The 11,733-nt window shown below is 43.5% G+C and overlaps 1 protein-coding gene across 1 annotated transcript; it reads right to left on the bottom strand.

Annotated features, from left to right (window-relative positions):
• Positions 1–485: 485 nt before the first annotated feature.
• Positions 486–11,226, bottom strand: LOC110214601 (prostatic spermine-binding protein). Its single transcript, XM_020995594.2, has 3 exons — positions 11,152–11,226; positions 5,740–5,860; positions 486–1,256 (listed from the first exon to the last, which is right to left on the bottom strand). The coding sequence occupies exons 1-3, from the start codon at positions 11,204–11,206 to the stop codon at positions 872–874; spliced, it is 561 nt and encodes a 186-aa protein (XP_020851253.1). The 5' UTR covers positions 11,207–11,226; the 3' UTR covers positions 486–871.
• Between the last annotated feature and the right edge of the window lie 507 nt (positions 11,227–11,733).

Genomic DNA, 11,733 nt, shown 5'->3' with positions numbered 1-11,733 from the left:
CTTGAATTTCACAGTTTACACAACATTCTCCTTCCAACCGAATGAGGTAGCTCAGTGCAAAATTATTTCCCCCATTTAACAGATGAGGAAAGTGAGTGAGGGGTGAGGTAGGGTAGTCAAAGTCAGTCCACCATGGCCCCATAGCACTAATAAATGTCAGAAATAGGAGTTGGACCCAGGTTTCCTTACTGAGGATACCCTCAGTGCTCTAATACCCAAAGTTCAGAAAAAGGACATGGGGAAAGGACCCAAATGTTCCCTGGATTTGAGCACATATCCTTCATGGCCTTTTGGTCCTACAGGAAGCAATTGAAGGACTACTATGTCCTGACCTTACTCAGTTCCCCCTTGCCACAGCAGACAGCCCCTATTTTTGCTGTTTTGAGGGTTTCCTATATCAGAGTGAGAACCTCTGTTGCTACCACATTTGTCCCCATAATCCCCCAATTCATTTCCCGACAAAGAACACAGTTCATAACGTGGGACACAGCTTTTGCAGAAGCTTTATTGGCTGATTAGACACTTAAATCTTCTCAGGGTGTTCTCCCCCAATACAGTCTTAAGTCCTTTCCTCCCTTCACTTTTAGACCAGCAGCTTCCAGGGGAGTCACATCATCTGGGTCATGGGTACCCTCTCCCCTCCCAGATTCCAGGGACCTTAGGCCAGCCATCGGCTCCAGGTCTCTGGAAGAGTAACCCAGGTCATGGTATATACAGCCTTAAAAAAACTCAGGGTGACTATAGCTTTAGATCTTTTCTAGCAGGGACAGATGGCTTAGTATAGTGGGCAGTAGTTGTAGGATGCTAAGCAGCAGCGTCGTTAAGTTGAGGTGCCTTTAATGGCAATCCAGCTAAGCTATGTGGAAAGCCCTTAGGTGCTTTCATCAGTCACAGCTGAGGTGTCTTCGGGAAGGGGATCAACAGTTGGCGAAGTTATTTCAGTTGTGGTGGGTACTTCATAAATGTATGACCAGTCACATTTCAATTGTTTGATACATATAAGCCCATGTACACCTTTGATGCCACTGAGCTCCATATCCTCATAAGGCGGGGAATCGTCAAACTTCTTGCCGACAGGCTTTCCGAGTTTAAAAATTCTCCCTGTGCTGGTTTCGATCTCCAAATAACGGATGCAGAGCCCACCCTGGCCTGACACTTTTGTTATGCTTTCTCCGTCCCAGAGTATGATATCTTGTGCTCTGCCCCCTAAGACTCCGTGTCTGGAACTCCACTGATCATTTATTTTTACCTGCACGCTGGAAGAAAAGGAAAGTTTTAAAATTCCTTTGAACCCCAGAGTTATCTCCCCCAGCCTTTGTCTCTAGATAGCGAAACACCTTCCTAAACTGGATAGTAAATTATGGGAGAGAAGTTGGAGGTTGGCAGAGAAGTTGAGGGTTGTTCATAGTTTCTGTTCTGGGTGATCTCCAGGAAAGGTGATTCTACAGCCTCCATTGCATGTTGTATAGCCAGAAATTCTTTCATGATATGTTATCTCTGTAGGGACATTTGTAAGACACTGTAGTGGAAAGAATTCTGAACTTGGAGCCAAGAGACCATGGTCCAATTCTCCTTCTGACTCTTTATTATCTGGGTGATGTTGAGCAACTGATTTCATGTTTTTAGGTGTCATTTCCCTCATCTGTAAAACTAGGGATAGTAATATTTGCAGTGCCTGCCTTGCAGACTTATTGTGAGGAAAACACTTGGCAGACTTAAAAGGGCTAAATAAATGTGAATTCTGATTTCCCTGTCTCCAGTCCAGCATCAAGGCAAGTTTCTTAAATGAACCTGTTTCGCATCTATATCTTTAAGGTCTATCAGTTCTCATTAATGTCATTCTCTTGTATTTTTTTCTGGGGCCCTTCCTGTCCTCACAGTCTGTTTTATGTTCTAAGGGCTGTCCCAGATCTGACATTCTACACTCGAGCTCTTCAGGCTCTGGCATTTGGTGGTTCTACAATTCTATTATTAACAGACCTTCACTGAGTGACTTCTATGTGATGACCCGTCATAAAGGGTGGATGCTAAGTCCATATGCTTCTGTCATGGGATTCAGAACTAGAAGGGACCTTAGAGGTCATAGCATTCAAGCCCCTCCCCCTCATTTTACATATGAGGAAACTGAGCCAGTCATGTGAAATGATTTGCGTTGAAGTTGTAGAAAATATCTAGTGTCCCCTGTAAGGTACTGAAAACCACACCTGACCTCTCTCTCTCTCTTTTAAAAAATATTTTCCTTATCCTCTTTTTCCTCCTTATGTCTTTCACTATCCACTAACCCTTCATTCTCTTTTCCCCTCCCCCAATGAGTAATACCTTGTAATACATACATATAGTCGAGCAAAATCATTCTACACACTGGTCATGTGTGAGAATATATATCTGACCCTATACCACTAGGCTGTCACCACATGTGTTTTTATCCAGTTCTTTTGAAGTCATGATTGATGACTGCTTTGGTCAGAATTCTGAGGTCTTTCAAAGTTGTCTCTCACTTTATTATTATGGTCATCATGTGAACTTTTGTTCATTTCACTCTGCAACGGTCTTTCCACATTTCTCTAAATCATCCATATTTATCCTTCTTTTCTTCATCAGTTATCCTCAATTGTTTTTTAAACTCAGTTGCCACAAGAAACAGGACCTCTCTGTGTCCTATCCTCTCAAATTGCGTGGGGTCTTGGGCGTGGGTAATCCCAGCAGTGTGTTTAGTAGGTACCCTCAATGACTAACACAACTGGTAAGAGTTAGTAATGGATAGGGCAGCTAGGTGGCACAGTGGATAGAGCACTGGCCCTAGAGTCAGGAGGACCTGAGTTCAAATTCTTCCTCAGACACTTACTAGCTATGTGACCCTGGGCAAGTATGTAACCACAACTGCCAACCTCCCCATCCCCCCCCCAAAAAAAAACCCTAAAGAAAACTTAAGAGTTAGTAATGGATAATAAAACCCTTAGTGGTGGAGACAGAAGAACTCTGAGCTTCAGGCTGAACAATGCTACCAAAGCAGGACTGCAAGGCATTGTAGAAAGTGTTGGGTTTAGAGTCTGAGTACCTGGGTTCAACTTTTGGCTCTTCTGCTCCAACAAGTCATGTTCTTTCTTTGGACCTTAACTTTCCCATCTCCAAAATGAGGGGTTGGACTAGATGGTTTCCAAGGTCCCTTCCAGCCCTGGATGATAGTCTGATCTAGCCATCTTGGTGGAAGGCCCAGAGAAAGAAAGTGGCCCATTGAGAAAGTTCTAGGGAACAGGACGGAGCTGCTCTCGATGGCAGACGTGTTATAGGAACTGGAACTAGAGGAGAGCACCTGCTTGGTGGTGATGAAAATCTGGGAACAAAATGGGAGGAGAGACACCTAGAACCAAGTAAGGGGCTCTTGGTCTGTCTTCCCTTCCCTAAACAAGCCTTTGGATATCCCTTAAGCTATTACCTCATCTCCCTTCTTCCCCTCGGTGTAGCCCTTACTGGCTTGGTGCCTTTACTTTCTTACCACCCACATACTCCTCATCCTCTTGCAAGCCAGCTTCTGTCTCCACCACTGCATTACAGCTGCTTTCTCCAGGCACTAATGACTTCCTAAGCACCTTTTGTTTTTTAATCCCACAGCACTGTATCTATGTATGTCTTACTCATTTAGAAAAAACTAAACCATTTGTACATCCCTGTATTAGACTGTAAGCTTCCCAAGGTACTGTGTCTTCTCCAAACATCTCTCCCTAAGCAGCAGGCACAGTCCTTTTTTTTTTCTTTTTAGTGAGGCAATGGGGGTTAAGTGACTTGCCCAGGGTCACACAGCTAGTCACAGTACTTCTTAAAGGGTCATCCAGGGACCCTAGTGGGTCCCTGAGGTCCTCTCAGGGAGTCTGTGAGGTCAAAATAATTTTCATCATAATACTTGATGTTTGAATTTCTAACACAGGAAATATGAAAGGATGTAACCCTCATAAACAGACAATGCTTGGATGGTGCTTGACTGAGCCCTTTCTCCCTGATCTGTTACCATTCCTGCTTCCCATTGAAACCTTTCTTTATTCTTCTTGGAGTTGCCCGATCTGCTGATAATGTACCCTGCTCTGTTCACCTGCTCTCCTTGCCAAACACAAAGAAGTCCACAGACAACATGACCTTGCCTGTGCAGGGGACTCTCCCAGTCCATCTCTGATGTCTCCCCTGAGTTTGGTCTGCCAGCCATAATGGGAATACATCTTATCACCATTTTCAAAAAACAGAGCTTCTCACTTTCCTTATACTCTACATCTCAGGGTAGTAGAAAGAACATGGACTTGGAGTCAACAGACCCAGGCTCTGATGCTTACTAGCTATGGGTGTCTGAGTAACGGTGACTTTGTGAATACCTTCTTTAAATTCTACATCTCTCATCTGTGAAATGGGGATGATTATGCATGCATTATTCATCTCTTAGGGTTGTTTTAGAGAAAATGCTGTATAAAAGGTAGAATACTATAGAAATGATTTTCTGGAGGGACATTTTTTGTTCCTTCTTGCCATATCATCTCTGTGTTACTAAGTCCTACCCCTTCTGAGGCAATGAGAGCAGATGTTATAGAGGAAAGAGAAATTGGTCTAGAGTGAGAGGACTTGGGTTTGAATCTTGGTCGATCAACTTACTAACTGCATTTGAACTAGTAACTTAACTTTCTTGTGCTTCTTTCTGAGCTTCTAAAAACTTCTCAGTTTCCTCATTTGTAAAATGAGTTGGACTAGATGACTTCTGAGGTTCATCCCAGCTCTAGATCCTATGATCTGCAAAATGAAGGGGCTGGAGTTGTTCTCAAAGCTCCTGTCAGTGATGACATTCTTTGATTCTGATCATTCATCCATTCATTCATTCATTCATTCATTCATTCATTCCCTCATGGCTCCAGGTTAAGGGGGGCAGAAAATGGAAAAGGAGAAGAGGGAAGTTGAGACTCTCATAAATAAGGCAAAGAACAGTTGTTATCTGTACATGAGTGGGAAGTCTGTCTAACTGCCTGGTGAAAGCCAGTTAGAGGAGCTATGGCTTCAGACACTAAGCTTGAGTTTTTCTAAAGCTGGGGTTACTGTGGGTCCTGGGATGGGAGGAGACAACCTGGAAAATGAGTAGCATGGTGGGCCTTCATGAGGCCTCCCTCCTCATGTGTGTGCCCTCCCACCCAGGCAACCCCAGTGTTAAAAACTTTCTTACATGTTGCCCATGCATGAACCCTAGTTTAGTTCTGCAGTTTATGTCCTATGTCAGTATATAGGACATATTGATTATAAGTCCTCAGAAAGCAGAGGCTCTGTCCATGTGTGAAACCCAGCATAGAATCTTGTGCAATTAGGAACTTGGAATGTTGGAGCTGAGAGGGACCTTAGAACATGAAATATTGGACCAGACTCCTGGGATATCAGAGTTAGAAGGAATCTTGGAAATCATCTAATGCAATCCATCATTAGACTGATGAGGAAACCAAAGCTTAGAGAGGTCATGAGTTCTCCAAGATTACACAGATAATGAGTGGGCCCTTTGGGACTCCTAGGCCAGAGCTCTGGTCTCCTGCCTCAGTGCTCATTGCCTTTAAAAGTCCATTTACAGAGGTCATCATTGTTGTGGGAAGGCTAAGGTGGACTATGGACAAGGAGTGGAAGCTGGAACAAAGGGACTTTACAGCAAAGAACCAGACTCATGGTTGCAGGGCAAGCTGGATTGGGTGGAAGAGGCATGGGGATTCCATTGGTTCTACTTACGCTTTTAAGAAGCCCAATGGTCCAAAAAAGAACCGCAGAGCCCTCACAGTGTCTTCAGGCTTATCCTTAGTAATGGAGAAAAAGCCTGTACCAAGGCCACTAAACTCCTCTGAAAGTACACCTAGAGGGGGCAGAAAGAAGAGAAGCATTGCTGTGAGGTGTGACATGTGGAGGAGGATTAGGAGTTTGGAGATCTGAGAGATCTCCAAATGGTTACTGCTGTAACTCATTTGGGTGGGCATGGGTCTGGTCCCTTAGCTTCTCTGAGAGCCAGTTTCCTGACTTGAAAAATAGGGCTAACCCTGCAGGCTTACGGTGAGGATTAAATTTCATTCAGTTCAGTTTCTGAAGTATCTGCTATCTGCATGACACTTTCCTAGGCACTGGGGATACAGGCAATAAAACAGTCCCTGCCCTCAAGGAGCTTAAATTCTATTGGGGTTGGGAGTAGGGTTGGGACACTGGGATGAATAGCATGTGCACCGAGAAGTAAATAGGAGGTAATTTGAAGTGGAAGAGAGCCCTGACAATTGGGGGAATCAAGGATGATGTCATGAAGGAGGTGGCACCTGAAGGAAGATAAAGATTCTGAGGGGCAGTGATGAGGGGGGACCAGATTCCAGGCCTGAGGAATGAGTTGTTCTGAATGTACAAAGATAATGAAATAATGGAGATGGAGCATCCCCTCTGGCCTTTCTCCTAATGACTTAGTACTTTAGCAAAGGCTCAAAGGCATAGGTATTTCCCCTCCATAAAGATGGTGTGAGAAATCTGTATAGGGAATATGGGTGGTCAAGACAACTCACAGCTCAGGAGCTGTAGGCAGTTCCTATGAAGCAAATTATCTGATGAGACTCCAAAAGGGTCAAGATGTTCATATTCCACATCTAACAGGATGTTAAATTTAGAGCTAGAATGGAGCTTCGATAATAATAATGATAATAACAACAATACTAATATTGATGGTTGGGGTCACAAAGCAACAAAACGGAGGACTAGAAATGTCTTGCTGCACCTTGGGACCTCTCTGACTTCTCCAAAATAGAAGTTATGCAAACAAAAAGAAAGCAACTTGAGCTGTCTCCCTGGTCTAGGTCACCCAAAATCCTAAAGAAAGTAACCCCTCCCCCACACCCACGAATTGACATTCACCAAGCTCAGGCAATATGTCTTCCCTGCCCCCCATCATCCATGCTACCAGCAATGAGGCTGCACTAGTAGACCCAAGGACCTGATGGCTTGCAACAAAACCCAATCCCACACTCCATACTCCTTCCCTCTTCCTAGGGAGACCCCAGTTCCAGGATACAGAAGTTTCCTTGGGCTGCAATGGGCAGCCAGTGCAATGGCAGCTCTCCCAGGAGCAAAAACCTCAGGGAGGGGGGCACAACCTTGTAGGAGCAGCACTCTGAACTGCTGGTTCCATGGTTGTCAGTGCCAGAGTGGATAGCCCCATAGCACCAGGAAGGCAGCTCTCTGAACTGCCAGTGATGGCCTAGAAAACTGAAGAATAGAGGCAGTGAAATAAGACACCATGTGTGGGGGGCTATGGATCACTCCACTAAGCCAAAGGGAAAGAACATATGAATTCTGAGGGCAGAATTTATGGCCTGCATAGCAAAAATAATGATCAGGATAGAAAAACTGGAATCTTGCAAATCTTGCCAGAGAAACAAAAGAAAGAGCAATAGGTTGGCAATGCAAATATACAGAAGTAGAAGACAATCTAGAAGAAGAGAAGCAAAAAAACAATAATATTAAAAGAAAATCTGCTCACTATGCAAGCAATACATACTGATTTCAAAGAGAAGATGCATAGAAACAATCTAAGGGTTATAGGTTTCCCAGAAAATGTAATAGGACTAAGAAACTCAACACCATAATACTGGAAATAACACAAGAGGACTTCTCAGAACTTCTGAATACAGACAATGGAAAGAATTCATAGATTAACTCCAGAAAAAAAATCCCAATAAAACCTCAAGGCTACAAACTTCTAGACAGAGTAGTTAAATTCAACAGTTCAGTTAAGAAGCAAGTTCTAAGAGATCTTGAGAAAGATCTTCAAATACAAAGGAAAAAAAATTTAAATAACACAAAACTCTTCTACACCCACTATAAATGGGTATGAACAGGTAGTTTTCAGAAGTAGAAGTCAAAGCCTTCTATAGTCATATGAAAAAAAGTTCTTGGCTCTGAGGTTTGTCACCTATAGGCAGGGGAAGGGAGAGATCTGGCCTCTTCTTTTCAACAATCCTCCTTCTCCCCAGGGCTTCTTATATTTTCTGAGGTCTCCCTGGGGCACACTATTATAGTTATCATTATCAAATGAATCAGTGGGTATGATGGCAATTTTGAAGTTCCAATGTGCTCTATGAATACAAAGAATTCAGACACTGACTAAGTTGTGTGATCCTGGGCAAGTCACTTCACCATGTTTACCTCAGTGTCCTCTTTTGTAAAATGATCTGGAGAAGGAAATGGCAAACCACTCCAGTATCTTTGCCAAGAAAACCCCGAATGGGGTCACAAAGAGTCAGAAACAACTGAACAACCACAATGATTTTTAGAACATAGGCTTAAATAGCCAGAAATCATCTTGGCCATCTCTGAGTCCCATGCCTTTATCTCACAGATGAACAAAGCAAAGCTCAGAAAGGGTAAAAATACTTCTATATAGTTGAAATAAAAAGCTATCAAATTGAAGTGACTTGCCAAGGACCTTGCTCTTCCTGACTGCTGGTCTAACAGTCTTTCTTCTATACCACCCCTACTTCAGGACATTACCTTTTTCTTGTTTATTTTTTTAAATTATTGTCATCTCTTGATCTATCCTGTTCCTGGAATAGCTTAGAGACTGTGATGTCCTAGACGTGACTTTTGAAACTTGCAATAATAGTAACAGCCAGTATGCATATAGTGGTGTGCAAGTCATTTTACAGATGTTATCTCATTTCATTGTCACAATAACCTTGGGAGGTGTTATTATGATCTCCATTTTACAGACAGGGACATTGAGGCTGGTGGTGGTTAAGTGACCTGACCAGGGTCACAGAGTCAATTAGTGTCAGAGCTAGCCTTTAGGTGTTGCTGATTCCAAGTCCAGTACTTTAGAGCAATGATTCTCAAACTGTGAGCCAGGGACTGTGGGAGGGGTGTGTGTGTGTGTGTGTGTGTGTGTGTGTGTGTGTGTGTGTGTGAGTTGTGTGTAGGTAGGATGGGTGGGTAGGGGGGCTGAAGAGTTATAGAAAGGGGTCAGAGTCTCACCATGCTTTATTTTATCATAACATGTGTCTCAGGTACAGCTATTATGATAAGGCATCTAGGATATTTTTTGGTAACACCCAAAAGGGTCCTCATCCTCCAAAACATTCAAGAAACCCTCTGAGCTCCATTGCATTCCATCCCATTTAACACACTGTAGTAGATGCAGTGATGAAATGGCATATGTTCTTTGCCTTTAAGGAACTCACAGTCTAGCAGGAGGGGAAGAGATATGCCCACCAATAACCAAAACACAAGTTGAAAATGATTCAAGTGCCCAGGACAAGCTCAACAGAGAGTCCTGAGAGATTCAAGGAAGAAGAAGTCAATAGCAGTAGAATGTAAGCTCCTTGAGGGCAGGGACTGTTTCATTTTTGTACCTGACAGAGAGCCTTGGAGGGTAGGCAGAGAGAGTACACATAGTAGGCAGTGATTAGATGTTTTTTAATTGAGTTGAATTCTTGATGGGCTACCAGGGAAGGCACCTGATTAGGGTCTTGTAGGAGAGGTTTTCAGAAGGGGGAGAGCTGAACATGGGGCAAGTCTGTCCCAGGCACGGGCATCTGCCTGAGTCAGGAGTAGACAGTACAAGATCAGGTAATGGCCAGTAACCCAGAGAGGCTAAGCCAGAATGTGTGAAGGGCAGACTTTTCAAGGATGAAACTAGGCTGTGAATAGTCTTGAACCCCCAAATAAGAAATTTATATTCTTTTTTGGTAAGCAATGGGGAAGCATTGAACATTTTTGCTCAAGGCAGGGACACGGCTCAAAGTCATGTATTGGGAAGATTATTCTGGTAGTGTGTGCAGGATGGATTGGAAATGGTGAGAGAATAGAGGCAGGGAGATCAGTGAAGTGGCTATTACCAGATGAGAAATGATAAAGGTAGAGGTAGGAGTGGAAAGGAAGGAATGGATGCAAGAGACATTTCAAAACTACAACCAGTTGGACTTGATGGTTGGGAACGAATAGGGGGGAGAAGGCCAAGATGATCAAGTTTTCTAGTGTGTTCCCACCCCCAGGCAGACCTTCAGAGGCTAGCCCTGTGATGCTGCATGCCTGCAGGGAGATGAGACTTGTGCTTGGTGGAGAGATTTCTGAGAGAGAAGTGAGACGATGGAGAGAGGAGGCAAGATGGAAACTTTGAACAGTGAATAGGTGGCCCCAAGACCATAGGCAGTGAGGAAGAGCTATCACCCCGAACACGTCCCTTGATTCCCAGCACCTGCTAAGAGTGGGTTTGTTGGATGAGATTTTTCTCTCTTTGTTTGAGCTGAGATTTCATCTCATTCCTGGATCTCAGAGCCTTTTCTACACTTCTTTATTCTATTATCTAAACTAGTTTGAATGGCTTCCAGATTTCCATTTCACTTGTTTGCTTTAATAAGTGACTGCTTGCTATCTGTGATTGTGTAATAAGTGTTTGGTGGGAGGGGAGTGGAGCTGGCTGAGGTTAAGCTATTATCTTCCAGTCTGAGGTGAAACTACTTCCCACAACTCCCACCTTCCCTGATCAGGGGAAGTGGTTTTTATCCTGGAACCAGCAAAATAATTGTACTTCTAGACTACAAACATCTGCTGTGTGATAGATAAAATTCTAGCACTATGCCCCTCTAGAAGATAGGGAAACAAAGGAATGATGGATTACCTGGTCATGGCTGCCCTTCTGCTTCCCACAAGGATAGGACTCTAAGTTTCCCTGAGGCATGCTTGGTAGGGCATTGCAGATCTATCAAGAAATCCCTGTTACAGTCAGGCCAAGCCCTATGTCACATGATCCACATTGTTGTACCACCAGTTTGGGTGACTAGTTGCTTAGAGCTTGGGATCCCTTTTCCTGAAGCCCAGAGAAAATTCTCTATGTTTTCCTTTTCACACCAGGTCCACTCCCCCACTAAACCCTATAAAAATCCTCAGACCCCTGTTTGTCAAAGGAGGTTTTTAAGGACTGTGTAATAGGCAGAGCCAAAAGAAATCAGGGGTGTGAGGGAAGAATAGTTCTTTGAAGGCTTCAGCAGGAGCTGTCCAACCTGAGGGTCTGTGGCCCCAGTTTTCCTCAGTCCTCATGTTGCACTGTGGATGGGTAGGTTGGGAAGGTAGGCAGAATAGAATGCTGTGACCAGAATCTAAGGAGGAATCAAGACTTACCATGGAAACTGCAGAGTATTCCTCCCAAGAGGACGAGGACCAGGAAGGATTGCATGGTCTGGAAAGAAGATACAGTGACCTATAAAAACCATAGGACCATATGATTTATGTGTTTACTTTCTAAATGTTCTTTTTTTCTTATTATGAGCTTAACAACCGTCAACAAGTACAAACATTTTCATATACAAAGAACAAAAATGTATGTCAAATCTTGAGTCCAAATGTACTTTTTCACCTAGTTATACTTAGAGGGGCTATTAAATTTCACAAGGTAGCAACAAAATTGCCCTGTTCATTATCTTTCAGGAAATCTTTTTTTTCTTCTATGTATTTGAAAATATTTTTTCAATGCCCTTTTTTTCCTGCTTCTCTCTCACTACCTACTGTTCCCTCCCTTGCCCTAATCGCCTCCACACCATTGAATCCCAAGCCCTGCTTTGTAATAAGTAGAGTCAAACAAAACAAATCAACATGTTGCCCATGTCTGAAAATGTATGCCTCATTCTGCACCTGTATGCCAACACCCCTCTGTCAAGAGGTGGGATGCTGGTCATAGAATTTAGAGCTGAGAGGAACCTTAGA

The sequence above is a fragment of the Phascolarctos cinereus genome, unplaced genomic scaffold (assembly GCF_003287225.1).
Source record: "Phascolarctos cinereus isolate Bilbo 61053 unplaced genomic scaffold, phaCin_HiC Scaffold_4;HRSCAF=312, whole genome shotgun sequence".
In the NCBI taxonomy this organism is placed as follows: domain Eukaryota; kingdom Metazoa; phylum Chordata; class Mammalia; order Diprotodontia; family Phascolarctidae; genus Phascolarctos; species Phascolarctos cinereus.
The sequence above is the reverse complement of the archived record's forward strand: the minus strand, read 5'-3'. Positions and strand labels throughout refer to the sequence as shown.